A 22,123-nucleotide genomic window follows, 5' to 3' on the forward strand; every position below is an offset into this window, starting at 1 on the left:
TTAGATAAGTGGTACTTAAGTTAAGTTATTATTATTGGAGTTCTGTTTTATGTGAGCAACATTTTTAATGCTGCTGTTCGTGGATGTGGAGCGAACATAAACTACTTTAGTGTTGAATTGATTCATCATATTTTGTGAAATAATAATTATGCTTCATTGGAAAATATTAATAGTTTAGCGGCTGTTACATGATATGAACCTTTTGCCGCTCGGGGGGGGGAGGGGTCACTCAATCAAGACCTAGTTTGACGATGTCGTGAAGCAGCGTGGGATCGTGGGAGTTATTGTCCCAACAACCATTGCTGATGAAAATCTACCTGATGCGACTCTTAATCTTTTATTCGTGTTATTCTGCAACAACATGAAAGCGATGCGAGTCTCAGAATATTATATAATATAACACATACGCTGCGTCATGCATAGAAGACAGCCTCAGTTAAACCTCCGTCATTACACAATGTGCCAACAGATTGCTGCTTCCTATATGGAGAGGAAACGTGCACGTGTAACAGATAGCATCTTAGCAGTGTGTTCGCTGATGGCTTTTCAATGCAGCATTGCAGTAATTTTCCATAAGCCTGTGTGACTAATGGTGTAAACAATGGAGCTGAATGTTCACGTTATGGGTCTATTATAGGACTATCAGGGCAGGCATGTAAAGACAGATGCTTTTGATCAGCGCTCTATTGTAGAAGCCAGGTGCAGGGAAGAGGATTTGCATCTTTAAGAGTGTGTGTGTGTGTGTGTGTGTGTGTGTGTGTGTGTGTGAGCGAGAGAAGGAAATGGGGAGGAGAGAGGGAATGGAGGGAAATAAAGAGATGAAGAGTCGTAACAAAGAGGCGGAAACAAGAGGAAAACTAAAAGAAAATTGAACAGACAACGAGAGAGAGAGAGAGCCGTTAGGAAAAGAGACAGAGAAAACCCACTGAAGTGTTTTGTTTTTACAGCCCATTGGCAAAGCAACAAATTACTTAAATGACTCCCAGTCTATTTGTGCAGCCGGCCAAAGTATCTCATTTGCCTTTTTCCCCTATGCAGCAAAATGGCCCAAAGCTTGTGATGTCATGCAGCGATTACCTCAATCAGCCAATGGGGTTTCCCGGCTATCACCGGCTGCCTTGGTTGCTAAAGGGAGCAGTGGACAAGTCAACAAGTTAGACACAAGTTCGGCCCTTCGGAGAGCAGTCACTGACAATAAGGGAGGGAGGGACATCAAAAGAAATATAAGAATATGGTGAGTAAAGGGGCTGACAGTCACAGCTGAGGGGTTAAAGATTCACAAATGCACCTCAACATTATGAATCAAGTAGAAAGGCATTTTTTTGTTCAGTCACAACAGCAGGAAAATGTCCTGAACATATAAAGGTGCGAGGTGGAGCCTGGGTAGAGCAGCAGGAGGCCGGACGTGAAGTTTAACTGCATTAATCACGCGTTCTTTGTTTACGGCACATCGACACCTGCCTCTGCCCTTATCAACAGAGATTTTCCGGACATTTGCGTTCTCACATACACAAATATCTGATGTCTACAGCAGCTTGTGTCTGTGTGTGCGTTTTAGCCACCCACATGCCTGAAAGCCGAATTCAACAATCCAGCGTGTCACAGCTAATGACAGCCTCTAGTGGACTGCTGTAAAAACGTGGGTGATGTTTGGATCACTGGAGCGATTTCTAGAAGTGAGAGCTTTTTCCACTTCAGCTGTTGCATTTTGTCTGCCGTGTAACCCTCGACACAGCTCTCTCTCTCTCAGGAGGAGTCACAGCAGGACAACCTCAAAAGTGCCAGCTCCAAAGCATGTATTTAAATATTATACTAAATTCTGCAAGCTTTTTACTTTGGATTTTAAACTAATTGCACTTTTCTATTAAACAAATGATGGACACTAATATTGAAATCATTCACTGCTCCACCTCTCAAACTTGAATTCTCTCTCCATCTACAGGAAACAAATCTTTTACTTGACGATGGATGATTGTCCATTAAAAGCTGAAGCTGAACAGCAGCACAGAGCCTGTGTTGTTGTTGCTGCTGTTTTTGTTGGCGGCAGCAGCAGCAGCGGCGAGATGTTTAAAATGAGACGCCTGACAACAGATAACATCTGAAAGGTACTGAGTCCATTACGGTGGTTGATGTTCCGGGAAAGGGAGAGGAGAGGCTCATGTGGAGGTTTGGAGGCAGGAGGGCAGGAAAGGAGGGAGGTGAGGGGAGACAAAATGGGGGCAGAGAGGAGACAGCATGGTCACGGTGCATTTCCTCAATCTGTCTGACTCAAGTCCCTGCGGTCACATTGATTTTTAGGGAGGTCAAGATCCAAAATAGGAGAAAACACTTTCCCTCACTTCCCTGAGCCCTGAGAGGTGCGTTAGGCAATATATGATCTATCCCCATGACGTCCTGTCAGAGCATGAGACAATAGTGGCTCAAAAAAAAAGCTTCCAACAGGCGCTCGACCCAACTATTAGACTTTTACATCAATTCCAGGAAAATAAATAAACCCAACACTGAAGAAATGAAGTTTTGAAACTCTCCCCGCTGCTGTTCCTTGAAATGACAAAGTACAACGCTCACAAGGTTTGAACAGGATGTAACATTTGTGAGAGTTGGCAGCTCTCACTGAAAACACAACAGGTATTTAGAAAGAAACAAATCCCCGGTGTTCTTCCTCTGCATTAAATCTAACGCTGCAGGAAAGATGTGTCACGTGTCGTCGGGTCTGAGCGTCTGGCCACGTGTGAGACGTTTCAGCCGCCACAATAATCGTGCACGCAGCTGGCAGGTACGAGCGCGAATCAGATTAAACGGTCAATTACGCTTCTAATGTGCCGACCAATTACCTGCACTTGGCCAGATGCAAACTGGAGGTGAGGCCAGATGTGAAGATGTGAAGTGCGCGCTTTGTGAAATTACAACTCGAGCTTGGTATGTAAATGGAAGGTTATGAAAATCTGAATCGCTTTTTAATACGAGCAGTGAAGACAGATGTGCGTTTAACAGCTGCTGGATCCTTTTAAGGTCATGTGTGACGTTCAAGACGTCCAGACTGTGGTTGAAGCTGCCGACAGCTGATTCTTCTCATGACCAGTGTGGAAAACCTTGTGTGTAGTTCCTCCAAATATGATTTCAGATTGAAAACATTGTTTTGTGTGTATTTAAGAATTTATATGAACTTGGCATCAAGACGGCTGACTTGCTCCTCCAGTGTCTACTTTGATTTATTTGCTCACCGTGATAAAGGTATCTTTAAAACACTCTGTGCAACCTCGGCTAAAAGGTTAAATGATGAAAGAAATACAAAACTCTGACATGTTTACATAGAAACATAAATAAGATATTTCTTAACACTCCCTAAGTTATTTGAACAATGTACATGTATTTCTCCTGCTTGTCTCCTGCCACTCAATATGAATTTCACTGCAAATAGAGAAACTGGTTCACGCTACAACGATCCCCTGCAGTCAGATACAGGAGGGTGAAAACACATCACGTCTGGCTTCCTATTGAAACGATGTATTATGATAAGAATGTCGAGTCACCCTCGTTATGGATGGCATCTAATTTGTCTTGGTCTTTGTGGGCGTTCAGCACGGAGACGTGCGCCGTCGGCTCTGTCTGCGTTTTTCCCCCCAATGAAGTGCAACACAAACTAAACAGACTGTTTGTCATTCCCGTCACACGTCCGAGCGAGTCTGCAGCGAGCGGGTCAGACTGACAACCTTATCCACGGCCGTCAAATAAAGCAAACGTCCATGTGTTCCCACCTTCACTGACAAACACGGCTCTGAGCCGAGTGATGGAGCATATTATACTGCAGCACAGTCTGAGCGCTCCATGCTGATGAACCGTGAAATTGTGATTTGTTGGAGCAACTCTGGGTGGAGATTAAAACGAGTGTTTATGACAAACATTTACATGCACGACTAGTGACTTTCACTTTGATTAACCAGCTAGTTTACTTCTGAACCTGAATTCGCGGATGAGCTTTGAGCCAAAACACTCGTGTGGACGGAGATAGTTTCAGTTTTAAAACAACGCTGTCAAAGTAAAAGCATAGTAGTGTGGATGTAACACTGCAGGTTGGTGTTGGTGGTGGAGTCTTACCGAATCTCTGGGGCTTTGCATCTGGGGCTCAGCGTTCTAGAAGATGGAGGGAGGGGGAGGGGAGGGACAGAAGAACCAAACGTTATCAAGACAAAACAAACAAACAAACATGTGACTGTTTTTAAAGGAACAGTGAAAATCTGACCACAAAGGAGATCGTTGTGGGGGAACTTGTGGATAAATGGAGGCAGCGTGGTGAATAAACGGCCATGCAAGATATGAACACGCAGACAGATGTTAGTGCTGTGTGGTGCACGTGTGCTCAGACCTGGAATATAAACTGTGGGTTACAAACTGCAGGAGTGCTCACAAGGACAAAATGTCAGCCGACGTGTTCTCTCAATATTATTATTATTATACAATTTAAAACTAAACTGCTTAAGGATCAAAATCATAAGTGCAGCGGGTTCTTGTTGAGCTTTGGCACAACCTGTAGAAATAATATAACAGCTGTTGACTTTGTTTTTCATTACAAAACATCAGGTTTGATTAACAAAGCTCAGTAACTGCCATTTTCAATTCAAACCTAAAATCTGCCGTTAACTCTTTAAACTGTGTTGAGCTGGTTTTCGCTCACGTTTTGTATTTTTAATGATGATGTGATGTCTTCATGTTGACCGACCTGACGTGTGGCCTCCTCTACCTCTGAGCTTAGCCCAGCTCATGACTCCAGATAAAGACTGACGCTGCTCATTTTGTGCACTGGACCTCATCTCCCTCGAGTCTTTCACCTCACCCTCTCCTCCCTCCACAGCCGAGAACCACGGATCAAATAAATCCGACCATCTAACGACGCTCAGTCGGCTGGACTCAAAGCAACGCTCTAATCTGGAGATGAGTATCGACCAGTGCGGCACTTCCTCTCATCCAGCTTCACCCGTGGCGACAGGCAGCCAATAGCCTCGTCTACATCTCCTACTGTGATAATTGTCACCAATCAGCCGTTTGATTGACAGCACTTGCGAGCAAATGGCTGCCTGTGCCTATAATGGCCCCAGCGACTGCGGAGGATGCTGGGAGTAACCATTTTTATGACAGCGTAGGGGTGCTTGGGTCTTTAACTCACATTCGTACTTGATAAAGTGGGTTTGAACCAAAACAAAGCACTTAAGCCTCCACGTTCGGCTGCCTTGTTTTCCTCTCAGCCATTATGAGTTCGCTTCTTGATGAAGCAGAGCCGAGGTGACTCCAGATGTGCGATGCATCAAACTCTGTTTCCTGCAGAAATAATGCAGCATAACATCTGGCATCAAACATTAAAAGCACGACCTTGACAGGAGCGAACGGTTGTAACAAGCGCACCAAGTGAATTAGCACCAGTTTGCATGGATCACTGAAGTTACAAGCTGTGAGTGGCATCTGCCCGGCCGGAGTGACAGCAGTCGCATCCAAACGCAGCGCTGCCACAGATTTCTATGGCTGTTCGCACTGGGTAATATGCATGATGTCACCTGATTGATATTCAAGCCAAGTGTGTTTTCACTCTCTGACTACTACCTGCCCTGCGTCTCTCTGTTCATCCCCACATCCATCAATCTGGCAAGTCAGCTCGGGGGCAAAACACAGTGAGAGCGGAGGAGACGCAAAGATAGAGAAAGCTACGTCACAAAGCGAGAGCAAAGAGGGAGGACTGGTGAATAAGGAACGCAAGGAGCGTAAGCGGTAGCGGATAAAGAAAGACGGAGGCCAAGCCGGAGAAGAGGAGAGGGTGGTGGAGATAAAGAGAAACGATTGAGCGCCACAGGTTTCCTCTGAGGCCAGCCACGGCTTGATTAATAGAGAGGAGTGCAGCGACGGAGTGGGACAATCACTCTGCATGCTCGGCTAGCGTGTTGTGTTAGCGGGGAAATGAGAAGACAACACGCCACTCACTGGGGGGATTAACGCCACTCATGACAGCACAGGAGCAAAACTCTACACTCATCCATGCACGGAGGGGAGCGTGTACTGGTGGGAAATGTTTTAATGCCGACAGGATGAAGAGTTGAAGGAATGTTTCAAAAGAGCTGGAGAGTGACAAACGTACCACTTCTCGGGGGAGGAAGGTGTCTTCCTGGCGGAGGATCAGCAGCCCGACGGCACCACCCATGGGCGTGGCCCTGAGCAGAGAGACCACCTCCTCCTGGGTCCGCCCATTTAGGTCCACACCATTCACCTGAGCAGGAGACACGTTAGAGACACGGACACGAATGTTCTGATATTGATCTCAAATTAGAAAACTGACGGCACAGAACTCCTTTAACTACTAAGTCTTTTTTACTAAACTTTTACATTTCCTCACCTCCAGCAACCTGTCTCCTGCCTTGAGGCGTCCATCTTGGATGGCAGCTCCCCGAGGCAGTATGTTCTTTACGTAGATGGGTGCCGAGCCACCGATGGGGACGTCCCGTGACGTGATACTGAAGCCGAGTCCCTCGGGACCTGTGGGACGTGAAGTGAGGAGAGAAGGTGTTGTGATGAGAATCTGGTTTTATCTTGAGGAAACAAGCAGAAGCTCCTCTACTTCCTCAACACCCCTGCAGCTCAGGATACAGTTTGAACTGAACCAGTGTGACTCAGGTGCAGGGAAAACAGTCCGAGGAGACATTTGGCTTCAGTGTTACAGCAAAGATTCAAGTTTAATCAAGATGGAAAAATTTCAGCTTTAGGAAAATAGCAAAAACATAACTCTGGATCCCCAGCAGAAGAATCATTGGATTGAATCATCAGAAATCAATTAGATGGAATCAGTGGTTTAGAGGCCATCTAATGCACCGACTCCAAAAGTTTCTGTACCTTCACAAACTCACATTTATAAACATAGAGCCAAGGTGGAAAAATACCAGAATTGCCCTTTTAGACTAACCACTGTCCACAAGAATCCAGACTGACCACACCCACACTCCCACAGCTCTGATGGAGGCACTTTATTCTTCAGAGGTTTGTACAGAGTCTGCTCCGGATGGCATTGTGGGCAAAACAAAGATATATGAACAATTATGAGCATCGGTGCTGTATCAGCGTCCCGGCCCTAATCCTCGCCGCCTGTCTGACTGACTTGATGCAAAGAAAAGCAGAACCCTTAGCTATTCTGTTTCACATCCTCCACATAATCCCCTACATTGATGAGCCAATCAACTTCCCACAGGCAGACGAGGTGCGGTATTATCCTCACCGGTAAATGCCTGTAGCGTCCCCGGCTTTAAACAGGGAGGAGGATCTTTAAAACTCCCATTAGCCTGATTAAGACGTACCTAAGCAATTTCCTGTGCAGAATGGGATTCTTTGATTGATTCTGATACTCCCCGGGATTTGCAAGCAGACCAGTGTTTGATTCAAGCACATAAACAATGCGGGAGTTTAATCTGCGCTCAAAGCTTTGGGCTTAAAGTCGGTACTCAAAACAAAACAGACGAGCCAAACGGCCTCTCGGGAATCACTGTTGATCCCCGCAAGTGTCTGCTCCGACAACAGCGAACAAAAGGTGGAATGAGAAAAGATAACATCTTTGAGTGAGAACACAACAGATCTCCCGGCAAACGTTACACAGCGTGCAGCGTTTTCTCCTGCGTGTTAGGACAAAGACGAGAGGCGGGAGAGAAGAAGGAAAAAAAGAACTGTGACGGAGGAACAAGTGGAAATAGCCACGAGCAGCGATGGAATATGCAACAAGCAGATGGGTGTTTTTATCTTCCGTGTTCTGGCTCCATTCCAGCCCCGAGAGGGCGAACAGATACGGGTGAAAACTTCAACGGGCATATGGCGCAGCCCCGTCAGACTCTTTCTGTGGCATTTGACAGAACACAGGGACCGGCGGCTGCTTAGCAACAAGCTCTCCGGCCCCGAGACCTGGCACCGACACCTGCTACCCTGTTGGCATAGGTCCGCACCACCTGTGCCAGCTGTCACTCACAGACTGAACCGAGGAGATCTCCCCGAAAGTTTTTACTCTTTCACTCAGCATCTCCACCTCCCAGAGACTGTACGGTTTCCTGGCCTCGGGACACTAAACCCCGGATGTTTTTAAGCCTGTTACATCAGCGTTAAGACTTTGCATGCTTCTGTGTTTGTTCCTACACGTGTTCATGTGCCAGCAGTGAGGGGAAAATTGCTTGTTTGTTCAGTTGGACGACAAAGTCTTGGAAATCACAAAGAATCCTTCGTATCAGTGAGAGACAGGAAAACAAGATGTGAGCAGAATCAGCCGATCCAAAGATCGGAAACGCTGTGTTTTAGTCTGGACGGGCTGAAAACATGTTTCTGTTTGATCAGAGAGATTCCTCCCCTCACCTTTCTTTAGCTGGATGTTGAGCCTCCTCCCGACCTTTTTGGCATACCCCCCCGTTGGCGTGGCATTCAGCCCCCTCTGCGGTGAGTGGGTGTGACCCGTCGGAGGCTTGGCCGCAGACACCGCCGGGTGCGTCAGAGGTGGGTAGCCGTCATTCTGTTCCGGATGAGCGTGGGAATGAGGATGCGGATGGGAGTGCGGGTGGGTTTGGGAACCGTGTCGGGACATCCTCTGCGGCGTGTGGTCCATCCCGGAGACGGTGCTGCCGCTCACGGAGTCGGGGCTAAAACGACCCGAGGAGTACGCCGGGTTCTTCTCTGTGTGGGACAGCTGCTCGTAGTGGGCCTTCATGGACGATGGCACCACGTGGAACATGATGACCGGAGAGCGCATGGCCTGACGGAACATGTTCTGGGCTCTGGAGGAAGAGAGGCAAGAAAAAATTGAAGGGACAGAGTCGATTATTTGACTGATTTCAATCGTCCAATCAATGATTTCAGGCAACATAAGCCTTTTAGAGAAATCTGATAATGTTTGTCTGTATGAAAACATTTTATTCTTCATTTACTTCTACATAATTGGTTGTATTTGTGTTTTCTTTATATTTACTTGTTATTTAACTGAACAATAACCTCATTAATAATTCTTTGACATGAGGATTCTGAAGGGATATTTTAGGAATGACTCCCTAATATCTATATCGGCCCCAAAAATCCCTTTGTCTTATTCTTAATATCTTCCTGAGCCTCTGCTAATAATAAACGTTCATACTTGTCTGCACAAACTCCACCTACCTACCGTCTGTCTCGCTCACACACACCCATACTCTCTACTGTATGCTAAATCCATTTTCGCCCACCTGAACATTCTGACATGTTAATTAATACTTATTTTCAAGCTCTGGCATTTCTAAAACGAGAGCGAACCCTCGCCGACATAATCCCTGATTTGGCTCCAGATGAAGGATACTTCTATCTGTCGGAGGAAAATGCAGAAAATCCTCTTTTAAACCCCCTTCGGTGTGAGCTCGTGTACAGTTGGTGTGAATGGAAACTTATGTTGGCTGTCAGCACCCTGTAACGGTGGAGTCTTGTTAGCACCACCTGTTTCAATAAAGCAGACTGCGGCTGCTCTCCTCGCTCCCTGACAGCTGAACGGACGTTCGGGGAAAACGTCAGCCCCCTGGAATTTCTATTGCCGTCGTATACTATATATATGAATGACAAGTCAAACCTGTAACCCCCCCCCTTCTCCCCTCCTGAGGATTCTATAGTGAAATTCCCAGTTGATTCTCCCGCCAGCCTTTAATAACCCTCCCTGATGGTCATGTCTCACCATATTTATGATTTCAGGACAGATCAAGTAGCAGACGAGATATAGTCTTATACTCTTGAATACTTATAATTACACTTGAGGACAATTATAAATTGTTTACCACCCATTCACATGAAAACACACATATTCAATATGCCTTTATGCTGTGTAGAGATAAACAGATCAAGCTCATGTATGCATCAGTGCATTCCTGACGCTGCAGGTGACATTGAACAGGGCATGCATGCATCACGCAGGATCTAGAGAAAAGGGAGGGGGGGAGGGGTAAGCAGGTGGGTTCGGTTTAGCAGGGAATGAAAGCATGACACTGAAAAGCAGAGGCTATGAATGTTAGGAGCCTTATTCCCAATTCCTCCCAAGGGAAGGAAACAGAAAGGTGTAACAATAGGAGTCCAGTGGAGCTGTGACTGGAACACAGGGGAATAAAGGCCGGGAGAGGAGAGGACTGAGGACAGAGGCTGCTTCAGCGATTAAGGGAACAACCTGCAGGAGGTAAACAGGGAGGTTAGCTTTGCTCAGTGACAGGCAGCAGAGGAGCCTGTGCACTGGCAGGGGTGCGGAGAGCAGCGTCAAAGGAAGGAGAGGGGAGAGGTTTAGGTACAAAATCAGAGAAGGAGCAGAGGTACAGAAAGACAAAGTCCGGGGACCATCAGAGCTCAGCAGTGGCTCCTGCTGTCTTACTGTTCAAATCGGATGTTTCGCAGGTCTCCGTTATTGATACGGACGATACAGTCGTTCTCCTGGAAGAGGCCCTGCTGCTCGGCCTTCCCTCCCCTCTCCAGACGCTTGACCAACAAGCCAAGAGTCCTGAAATGTTGAGAGGTTCATGTCAACACGATGCAAGACAACGTCCTCAGATTCAATGTGGCTGCTCTTCCTGCAGCCGGGGCCGGACTGAGGCGGAGGACACACTTTGTTATCTACTGGACTGACATGCAACACTCAGGGTCTCTGGACTAAATAGATATTCAGACTTTAGATCATGTGCATAAACTGCAAATAAAGATTGGACGACACCTTAAAAGCGAAGCCAAAGTTCCACCTGCTAATGCTAAAATGTGCAACAGATTCCGAATGTGAGGGAAAGATCAGTTCTCACTTGGGAGAGAGAACTTTGTGCCACTCGCGGGTAATTGTACAATTGAGGCTGAAACTTATTAAACTGATGTCCAACTGTCTGCATGGACAGTAACAACTTTACGTGACTGTGGCCACCACAGTCCAGAGAAATATTGGGAAACACTGCTTTAACATTTTTGTATGTATATTGGCAGTAGGTGGAAATGCATCGTCCATTTATTTTATTTCTTCTACTAAAATTTAATTGCAAATATTTCTGAAGCGTTTTTAGTCTTTGCCTCATTGCTGCCCCTGCTGCCCACATGTGGTAATTGATGATGTGTGTGTGTGCAGTCGCATTTCAACAGGCTGCTTTAGAGGCTGTGGGGGGGTCGGAGCTTTACAGGTGTTAATTCTCTAACCTCTAGAACTCCTGCACCTTTTCTAAGATTAAAAAAAACAAACAAAGTGCTTTTAAAGAGCGACAGACAACAGCAGCATCAAACGTTCTCTGCAGCGTGTTGGAGAGAGGCTGCTCTGTCGCTCTGTACGACTTCAACCAGCTGCTGAGCTGCAACGGTTGTCGCCCTGTAATCCGGTGTGGCAAACTGGCTTATGCCTCCCCGCACAGCCGCAGCGAGAGGCTAACTCCACCTGAAAAGACGCTTTGCGGATTATAGACCCGAGTCGGAGGAAGAAAATCAACAGCAGGCAGGAAACCTAATCGAGTCCTCTTCAGCATATAGTCTGTGTCCGTGTGCAGCGAGGCTTTAGCTCTGAGGTGGTGCGAGCAGGTAAATTGTGTTGATTTTAGGGTTTAATATCCGACCGAGCCTCGGGTTTATAATCCACTATGAATGGGAATGTGATTACAGAGAAGTTCAGGAGTTGGAAAAGTTCAGAGACAATTCCGCTGATTGAATCTGAGCGAGAACACAATGCGATTTGCTGCGGAGGGGCTATTTCACTGATGAAAGCCGACCATCTTAATCTTGGGATAACGCCCAACCTGACATTTCCCCAATAAAAGAAAAGTGCATTATAAATGTGCTTTTAGGCTGATTAAGTCTGGCAGAGAGAAAAGTGATATGATCTTGATTTTCAATAAAGCGCCACAGTGAGTTTTGTAGTCACTGATCATATTTGTGAGTCGTACATAAAGAAACTCTGGACGTTTGTGGGGCTGCAGTCGGTTCTGTGCTTCTGGCAAAAACAAGACTTTAGATTTATACTTTGAGCATTAGTTCAACAATAAGAACCAAATGTCAGGTCTGAAAACTCAACTACTGTATATTGAGCTTCATGACTTCAGGATCACTGCATCAAAAACGCTGCCGCTGTCGTTATATATTTAAACCAGATGTGAAAGTCCAGTAATTCTGTGTGTGTGTGTGTGTGTGTGTGTGTGAGCATGTGTGTGTCTGCTTCTGGATGTGATGTATGTACACATGTGTGCATGGGTGTATAGCGTGCACTGCTCAGTGTGTGCTTTGAACCGAGTAAAGCCGATGTGACAGCAGCTGCAGAGAAATATGACGGTCACCTGCAAACTCTAAACAAGTATGATTGATCACTGTAAACTGGCAAATGGCTTCATGATGCTGGCATGCAACCCGTGTGTGTGTGTGTTCGTGTGTGAGCGATTGGGAGATTGCACACGGGCACCAGAGGAATGTTCGGTATTTGTTGAGGTAATGCAGCAAACCTCTCTCTCATGTTTTTTTTTCCAGATCCTAAAAAGCTCAAATCAACACACGATGAGATTTTTACCAGTTTGACCAAATTCAAAGAGTTTACAATGAAGACTTACAGAGGAAAACCAACTAAGGTTAAAAAGTGTAAAATACACTTTGATAGACTGCATGAAGTTAAAATAGAATGTTTTCTTCTTGTACCATTGACCTGCTCCTGTTTGAATCAAAATTTTAAGATTCATGAAAAATTATTTAAACCTGCTTCTAAATGAAAAGGACACCTTTTATTTTAATTACGCAAATATAGTGTTGATTATATATCTGAATTAAAATGAATAAATACTAACGTCTCATTGTTTTTCTTACAGTGGGGTTATTGATTTTACATAGATTTTACGTTTTAAATTCTCAGGTTGAACCGGACACCCACACCTCTCCTTCACCTCCAGCCTGTCTGAGCAGCTCTGTGGCTCTGGATCTTTACCTGCGGTCCCTGCCACTGAAAGGCACCACGTGGATTCCCAGGGGCCCACCGTCGTTTGACACCTCCACCAGTTTGACTATGTCTCTGGGATGGACGGTGATGGATGGAGGACGGAGAGACAGAGGTTGGGTGGGGCGAGGGTGGAGGAGTACAGCAGGAGAGGAGGAGAGGGGTGACACCATGTGGGAAGAAACAAAAACAGGAAATGAGATGGTGAAAGGAAAAAAAAAAGACGATAAAAACAACAACAATGGTTTTAAATCAATCAATCAAAACAGGAAGGAAGAAGGTGCTGGAGGAGACAAACAAAAAGGCCAATAAAACACAGCAGTCCAAATAAATCAAACGTGCACACATACAATTTTAGACTTTAGACGATATATAACAGGAGGTGATGAGGAAGGAGACACATCTATATAAACTTAATTCTGATGGGAAACCAAATAAATAGATAGAAATCTTGAATTTTCTTGAAGGTGCTTCTCGATGTATTTTAAACTTATTGTTTCCTTTTGAAACGTCAGATTTTTTTTATTTTTTTTAGAGGAAAAACATTCAACAATCACCACAAACCACAAATCAAAACAACAAAACATCATCGCCTCCTGTTTGGAGAAAATAAATGTTTAATGTCTCATTAAACTGCCGTCGACTCCTCTCTGATCTAATGAGGAAAATAAAAGCCTTGTTTTAACCTTGAGTTCTTTCTTTATGTGCGTTGTGCTGCTGTCCACAGTGAAGATAAATACTTTTGCAAATGAATCCATTTTTTTGGAAATTCTCAGCGTGTGCAGGATAAAAAATGTTTTCTGTTATCAGCGAGCAGATAAAGATTGTTGACGTGCAAACTGCTCTGCAGAGCTGAAAAACAACACAGGCTTAATGAAAGTGAGAAAAACATTAGTCCCGTCTTTATCTGCTCCTCAGATGAAAGTCCGATGGAGCCATTTTCACTGCAAAACATTTTAATACATCTGTTTAGGGATTTAAAGAGGGACGCTTTAAAAAGCACCAAATACAGTTGGAGCTATTTGTTTTTTCCGAAGCAGCGTTCTTCACTTGTTAGTCTGTCGAAAAAACATATGCACAGGAACATTTTGTAAGACGCCAAATCTAATCACTTCACAGCTTTGATGCGATGACTATGATTAGCTCGGGGAAAACCGGCCCCTTGTTGACAAGCGAGAGGCACGAGAAGTCTCTGGGAAATCACAGGAATAATAACAATACCATACCTGCATATTAAACTGGAAGCATGCAACAGAGCACAACAACAAAACAAGAAGTCGTTAATAACGGGAGTTGAACGGGTTAGTGCGTGGGCGGAGCTCTGACGGCGAGAACAGGAAGGTTTCTGCTCCCGCTGAAGAGAAATATGGAAATGAATGGAAATGAGATTTTCTACTAACACCTGGATTATAACTCAAAACCTGCAGGTCTACGTTTTAAACACTTAGCATGTAGAGGAAGAGAAGAGGGAGGCGGTTCACACAACAAGTCAACTTAAAGAGAAATTATAGTTTAGGTTTTATTTTTCAGAGTTTTGACGATAAAAGTTAACCTGATCCACGAGGGACTGACTTACTCGAGTGACCTCACGGGGGCGTGGTCCATGCAGGAGTCGGCTCGTCCAACCGGGTCGATGCGGCCGTTTTCTTCTTCTCTGGCGTCTTCCTCCTTGAATGGAACACAAACAGAGGAGGAATGAGGTGGTTTCAGTGATCGACACAAAGCGAGTGACGTGTCACACGTGGGTTTGAAGCCGAAACCTTTGCCGCCGCCGCCGTCACATCATCACATTACGACATCACGACAAATATCAGACAGTGAAAACTTAACAACGGCACATTTTACACAGGATAAGACGACCACTTGTTCCCAAATATCAGATTTCAAGTCTGTGTGTCGTCGGATCCTCTCCAGCCCGTTACCCGACTTCCTGTTAGGTGTCGACACACTTAAGGTCCAAACACCTTTGAACACAAACACTGTTCACCAGCTAAAAAAAGCTAAAGCGGCGGCTGAGCTTCGGACCTGATGAAGCCAGGAGGAACAGACTGGAGGAGGCCTTCCACAGGTATAAAAATACATGTCCTTTAAATTACATTGCCTCTGTTCTCGTCTTGTATTAACTATAGACACTTGGTGCGTGTCTGTTTGAATACCGAGGCTCATGACACACAACCACACACACACACACACACACACAGAAGAGCGAGCGAAGAGGAGAAAAACGAGATGCAGACAAAGAAGGTCATTAAAATTTCAGGGCGACATCGGAGAGGAGAGACGAGCGCGGAGCAGCAGCAGAGGCCTCCCCGGCAACTGGCCACCTCATCAGTATGAAAATGAGCCTGCCGTTACCGTGGCTGCCATACGGTTGCCATGACACTTTGGGTTCCTGGAGGACGTGGAGCTACAGGGGCATGTGTGTGTGTGTGTGTGTGTGTGTGTGTGTGTGTGTGTGTGTGTGTGTGTGTGTGTGTGTGTGTGTGTGTGTGTGTAACGGCGTGCAAGGAGGACTTGTGAGCGCTGTCTTTTAATTTAACAGTCGACTCCTGCTCGCTCAAAGGCCGCACTGTCACAATGAAAACAGAAAACACAACACGTCAGACTCACTGTTCTGACAGAGACGACAATATTTACATCAGAACAATTATCATAAGACATAAATTTAAAGGTTCAGTGTGTAAGATTTAGGTGAAAGGATCTACTGACAGGAATTGAATAGAAAATAATCCTACTGATGTTTTCACTCGTGTGTTTCATCTAAATTGTACAAATTGTTGTTTTCTTTACCCTAGAATGATTCCTTCATAGTTAAATACTTTATAGTTGAATACTTTATAGTTGAATACTTTATATTTGAATACTTTATATTTACATCGGGAGCGGGTCCTCTCTACGGAGGCCACCATCTTCCAATCTGTTTATTTTTGCCTTAGTAATTTATAAATCAAACTAAAAATGAACTTATCTTCAGCAAACCTTGGATATCCAGAGTTAATCCAAACTAAGAAACTCTACGTTGATTCATTAAAAGCATTTGAACACGGGTCACTTTTCGAGGAAAGTAAGAAAGTAAGTAAAGTAGAGGTGTCTCTCCTCTTCTCACTCCACCTGTCTTTATTCACAATTCAACATTTACAGGCCGCCCACCAGGATATAAAGTGGATGAGACTAAAAATGCTGAGGACTTAATATTCGTCCATCTACGAGCTGTAAATCCTCAGTCAAGAAGAATATTGAATTGTTGTTTCTTGATCTCCAGACTAAACCCGGCGTGTTTCTTCAAAGACGTGTCTCAGATCGTCGGACAGCAGGACTGAATTCCAAGGACGGAGCACATTTATAAAAACAAAATTCCTGAAAGTCTTTTTCTACGTTGCCAAAAATGCGCTCGCCTATGATTTATTTACTAGAGCCGCACAGACCCTCTTCTCTTGAATGTACGGACGATCCAGACGGTTTTAACACTGAGAGCAGACAGAGAGACAATAACAAGTCAAAGAGCTTCAGAAACACATCTAACACGATTCAATATTCATCAGGAGACGCTGGCGGATCAGAGCGAGAGGGGGAGTCGGCATTCATCACAGAACAATTTATTTCAATATGCTACATCTCTGAAGAACCTGTCCGCACACCAACGATTCCATTCTGAACCCAGACAGAGACGATGTGTGTGGGAGACAATGAAGAAAACTAAAGCTAATGATGAGGGAGGAATTAAAATCTAAACAAACAGACATAATTATTAATATAAACCGTCTGGTAAAGACGGGATTTACAGTTTTATATATGTATTTGCAGCAGCGTTCAAAAGGGTAATAAACATCTAATCAACTCTGGAACGAGATAATTATAATAAGCAGATTAAGGAAATTAGCCAGTATCTAATTCTGTTATTGTTTTTCTCACATTCGTGCACAACTTGTTGCTTCTTGTTAAAGGATAGAAACAATCTACGGATCATGTTGTAGCTGTTCTGGAGCTTTCAATCAGACTAAACGATCTTCAGCATCACATGGGTTAGCATCAGGTTAGCTTCACAGAGACTCAAGTCCCTTAAGATTCTGGCAAAACGAATAAAAACAAATGACGACTGGCTTAAAAAGACAAATTCATTCTAGCTCTTTCTCTCCAGAGTCGTCAGGTTGTAGTGGAGTTGCGAGTCGTGTCTCTCGGCCACGACCCAGAAAGACTTCCTGACTCCATCATCACCTCAACCTGTGACAGTGACTCCGTGAGTTGTTGTGAGAAGCTGTTTGACTGACGGAATGAATCCGCTTTACTCCGCCCCCCCCCCGCGGCCCCACCCTGCCGATGTCCGGTGGGAGACACTTTAACCACACCATCAAGGCGTCGCCCATTCCCGTTTGCCGCGCGAGCAGAGAGACGGATAGCCACATTAATAATTCAGGGCTGAGTCGGGGGGGTTAATGGCTCGCAGGCAGACGGGGGGGGGGGGGGGGGGCAGGTACGATGATGGTCGGCCGATGTGTTTTCCAGTCGAGTCATTGTTTGTTTCCTGGATGTGGAGAAAGAGGCGGGCGGGCGGTTTTCAGGCCTGAGGGCTCATTAAAGATTAATCGGAGAATCCATTGGGGCCTGTCCTTTCTATCTCTCAGACCAAATGAAGTGGTCTGGGCCGAGTGTGCACGTACGGGAGGGAGAGCGAGCGGAGTAATGCTGCACATTAATGAAGTGCTGCCCGCTCGGCTTTCCTGCCACTTTGACCACATTGTCACTGACAACCTGACGTGAATGCTTGTATCCAGACGCTCGGGCAGGGAGGGGGAGGAGTGAGTTATATTTGCAGGAATGATTCTTCTTCAGGACAAAAATCTCCGGAGACAAAGAGCAAACATTGTGAAGCGGAATAAATCTGAAATGAGACGGTGTGCATACATTTTTAAAATCCAGAAAAAAAACATCCAGAAACATTTGAGCTATACTTCATTCGCTGTGATCGCACCTGGATCCTGTCAAAGCTACATTTAAAAAAAAATCCAAATCTGTTTAAATATGAATGATCACTTATCGATAGCATTACGCTGTGGAAAGTTTTCCATCACGAGGTTTGATGTCTTCACAACTTTTCCTTTTGAGTGACGTCAAAGTTCAAAACAAGTGCGGGCACAAAAAGTGCTAACATCTCACGGCATGCAGAATTTCACACAAACAAGTCGACACCGTGAGCTGAAGTATCACACACTTTGAAAACTGGCAGGTTTTCCCAAGTTTGGCAAATGTTTATTCGAGTAAACAGCAGGTGGAAGAGTTAACCTTCACTGGGTTTTCCCTGTGGATGGTTTTTAGTTTACACGAGGAAGTTTTATTTGTACCCACGACTTTTGGAGCTACACGCTGTGCATCATCCCTCGACAGCTGTCAAAGAATTTCTGCTCCGATATTATGTCTTATTTACTCAATGTTTAATCAGGTAGTTTCTACGAGTTTATAGTTTTCTGATAGTTATAAATTACTTCAGACTTCTTAAGTTGATTTTTAACATTTTAGATGTTAGACCCGTGCCTCTGCTTTAACTTCAAGCAGCACTTTTACACAGAAAACTGGAAAAGCCTCAAATGTCTCCTTGAAGAGATAAAGTGACAAAAGTAAAACTCAACTCTGGTGTCAAACGCAGATGCACACACATCCATCAGAGGGATCAGTGTCCTCTCAAGCAGAGCTCCATATGCTCTCAACAGGATGAAACACTGAACCAGAGAATATAAATTGGCCTTAACCTCTGACCTCTAACCTGAAGACCTGACAAACCATCTGGGTCTGAGAGGGACCAGGGGACAGAGATGAAAGACGGAATTAGAGCTGAAGTAAGACCGGACGCCATCTTCTTCCATCTTTTTTAAAAAAATCTCTTCCTGTAGGAAAAATCCTCTGATGAGGAAGATTACGATGAATCCAGGTACGACTTGTGCACCAGAAACTCAAACTGCACCAATAGAAAATTTAAGAGGAAACATCTCACGGAACAGGAAACAACTCTGATGTTTGATGAAGATAAAAAAAATAGAACAAATATAAAAGAGAAACAAAAACAAAGGAGCCTGAAATGGGTTTTGGGTCAGTGGGTGAGCGACCCCTCTCAGGAAGAGGCACCGAAAAAAAACTGTTCAATTACTTATGAGGTGACACGCACACGCACACACACACACACACACACACACACACGCACACACACACACACACACACACACACACGCACACAGGGCCCCAGGTGGGCTCATCTCACGAAGTCCATTTTCACAATCCCAGAAAAACAATCATTGAACTGGACCCAGCCACATTTCATTGTGTCTGAGAATGTGATGACCAAACGGGACCTTCTGTGTCTTATTCGCTAGGTTGAGTCGCCGAGGTCGGACATGCCGCTGCACCGACGCTGGTGTCGGAGGTCGAGATGATACCAGCTCTGAGGGGGAATCTGCATCCAGCTGGTACCGGTATCTAAAGCCATTGATTAAGAATCAAATGAGCCGACAATGCTGCAGACAGTCCCGACACTGACACGTTTGATGGATGTCGACACTCAGAACCGTGCGAGGCCACAATGCATCTTTTAAAGCGAGCTTTCAATTACAGATCCCGGCGCTAATTCAATTAGTCTCCTCTGAAGACACTTTGATAATGAGATCCAGACGACGGAGGGGTATCGTCAATAACCAGGATTCATTGAGCCGAGGAGACGTTATCAGAGTTTAAATCATCCCGGCTGCTGATCGGGCTTTTCCAAAGGGAGAGGAGGAAGATAAGTGTTTGTGTGTCCTTCAGTTTGTTTGTTTCTTTATTGTTTTAGATGAGTCAGGTGGAGAAATCATGGTTCTGTCATGGTTCTGCTGCATCCAACAACTAAATGGGATTGAAAAAAACAGTCTTAAAAGTTTTGAGAAACTTAAAATAAACACAAAAGAAATATATACAAATGTCAAAATAGAAAAATATAGAAGTATAAGGGTTTAAAAGGAAATATATTTGATAATAAGGTAATTATTCAATAATTATTCAATACTTGATCCTACTTCACCCTCTAATGTTTGACCTGTTCGGACCTCATGAAATTAAATACTCGGTTTGCATTGTCATCAATTTTATGCCACATAAGTAAACTGCCTTTTGTCCTGTTCAGTCAAACAAAGTTTTGTGCCTGTAACCCAGCGTGCAGGCAGTGGCAGAGCTGTTGCAATAACGCGGTGAACAAAATTAGACTTCCAGCACTTCCCAAATTACCACGACGCTGCTGAAGCAATCCACTTAATTCAACTGCAATTCCTGCCATCCAATTAAATCAAAGCATATGCGGTGGGTAGAGGGGGTATCGCCCCGGCAATATGGGCTTCGCAATTTCCTCTGAAATAATAGGCGATGGAGGCCTCATCAGGAACCTAAGCAATTTCAAAACTCACATTTCAGGAGTTGATTCCCCCCGAGAGCTCAGCTTGTGTCACTGGAAATGGAATTGCAGAAGGTGTGAACGCCACTTGTTTTTCGACTCGTGAGGGTGCATTTGATTCAGAACACCGAGGACGGATAATTTGTGCTGACTTGATTCCATTCAATATTAAGTAGAAATAAACTTTTATCTTTTTCCAAGAGAACCCAGGGAAGAGGAAGTGAGAGAAATGAAAGTTACCTGAAGTAGAAAAATATTTCTCTCATGAAACACAAAAATATCAGAAGGGAACCGCATCCCCACCTGATCTGTGAAGTTTCATGAACTCCAGAAACAAAGTGATCGGGAGACGGACAGATGCACTGATCACTATATCCCACCGCAATTGATGCCGTGGGGATAAAAAAAAAAAAAACGGGGAAACTAAACAGGCAGAGTGACTCAGAGAGAATGAAAGAGCTGCAGGTAGCGTGACGGACAAAGACACATTACACAGAGGACCAGGGAGCCACGGCAACGCTCGTTCAAAGGATGAGACACGACACTTTGAAAACTCCGAAACCAAAACCTGAGGGGATTCAAGGACGTTCTGACATTTTATACTTTTGTTTGTCAGAGAAAAAAAGATTAAAAAAAACAAAAAAAGTTTTCAATCAGTTCAATGCACTTGACTTCCATCCATTCTGCTAACTCTTTGATGGTCGCAGGGGCCACTACAAAGACGATTGAGGTATATTTGAATTAATTATCAAAGCCTTAAATTCAACTTCAATCGTATCATGATTTGTGATATATTACAGTTTCTATTTTATTTTCAGTGGATAGTCAAACTAAACCAAAATGAAAGCTCTTCCAAATTTCAAGAAAAATATCCAGAAAAGTCAGAGAGAAGGCATGGAGACTTAATTTTTTTCTTTGGACGTCTTACTTCTTTTAGAAACATAAAATATTTACCGTGTTTATACGTTCTGGTGAGTTACGCAGACATGTTTGCCCGTCACAGCCACCCGCTGACAGATGAGGTGTTGTGGGCGAGTGGGTTATTTTCATGTGTGTGTGTGTGTGTGCGATTCGGGCATCGTCAGCACCAAACAGACAAACAGCAGCTCCGACAAATCAGCACTGTGCAATTCAGGGTTCGGTATTAAATATTCAACCTGATGCTTTGTTTGCAGAAACAAAACCAGGAAATGTCTTGGTGCTAACGTGAAGGTTTCAGACTGTGTGGTTTCACCGGATGTTCGGGGGCTGCTGTTGACGTTACTCACTGTATCGCCCCAGTAAAGACCCGGGCGGACTGTCGGTCACACAGCTTGTTATGTGATGCTTCGTTTATCCAGACGAGACTCCCAACGGAGCCGCTGCTGTGGAGCAAAATAACTAACCTAACCTAAATAACCCATCTGAGAGGAAGGAAGCTGCAGATAATGGCGACACACAAACACACACACACACACTGAGGTAGAGTTGTCAGATTGAAGGCCATTATTCTGACTCCCACTGTAATGGCTGCTGCTGAGAGGAAGAGCGTCTGTAAACAAGTCTGGGAGAAAACACAAAAAGTCTCCCTCTGTATCTTTCCTCCACTTCCTGCGGCAGCGTGTGTTGCACCTTCAGCAGAAAACCTCCAGAGCTGTTTATCCACCACCACAACCAGTGACTCAGGAGTTTTACTTGAGACTGAAAACCGAGAATAAAACCGTTGATGTTCCAAGAATATCCGAGATGAACCCGAGGCTTAATTTACATCATGTGTTTTTAGCCTGTAG

General features: G+C 44.7%; 1 protein-coding gene across 16 annotated transcripts in view; it reads right to left on the reverse strand.

Annotated features, from left to right (window-relative positions):
* pard3ab (par-3 family cell polarity regulator alpha, b) overlaps positions 1-22,123 on the reverse strand; it is a 187,419-nt gene that overhangs the window by 86,724 nt on the left and 78,572 nt on the right. For 10 of the 16 annotated variants that reach the window (XR_011238733.1, XR_011238734.1, XM_069511042.1 and 7 more), the window contains 8 exons: positions 14,523-14,614; positions 12,938-13,021; positions 10,382-10,507; positions 8,368-8,783; positions 6,380-6,519; positions 6,125-6,253; positions 4,099-4,134; positions 1,078-1,125 (listed from right to left, as the gene is read on the reverse strand). Coding sequence is in view for 13 of the 16 variants with exons in the window: in XM_069511042.1 (XP_069367143.1) it covers positions 1,078-1,125; positions 4,099-4,134; positions 6,125-6,253; positions 6,380-6,519; positions 8,368-8,783; positions 10,382-10,507; positions 12,938-13,021; positions 14,523-14,614 (1,071 nt within the window). In the remaining 3 variants the exon portion in view is untranslated. Of the gene's footprint in view, positions 1-1,077; positions 1,126-4,098; positions 4,135-6,124; positions 6,254-6,379; positions 6,520-8,367; positions 8,784-10,381; positions 10,508-12,937; positions 13,022-14,522; positions 14,615-14,971; positions 15,044-22,123 lie in introns of those variants that run through there. The other 6 variants (XR_011238735.1, XM_069511045.1, XM_069511053.1 and 3 more) reach the window with 3 other exon arrangements.

Source organism: Paralichthys olivaceus, chromosome 16 (genome assembly GCF_024713975.1).
Source record: "Paralichthys olivaceus isolate ysfri-2021 chromosome 16, ASM2471397v2, whole genome shotgun sequence".
Taxonomy (NCBI): domain Eukaryota; kingdom Metazoa; phylum Chordata; class Actinopteri; order Pleuronectiformes; family Paralichthyidae; genus Paralichthys; species Paralichthys olivaceus.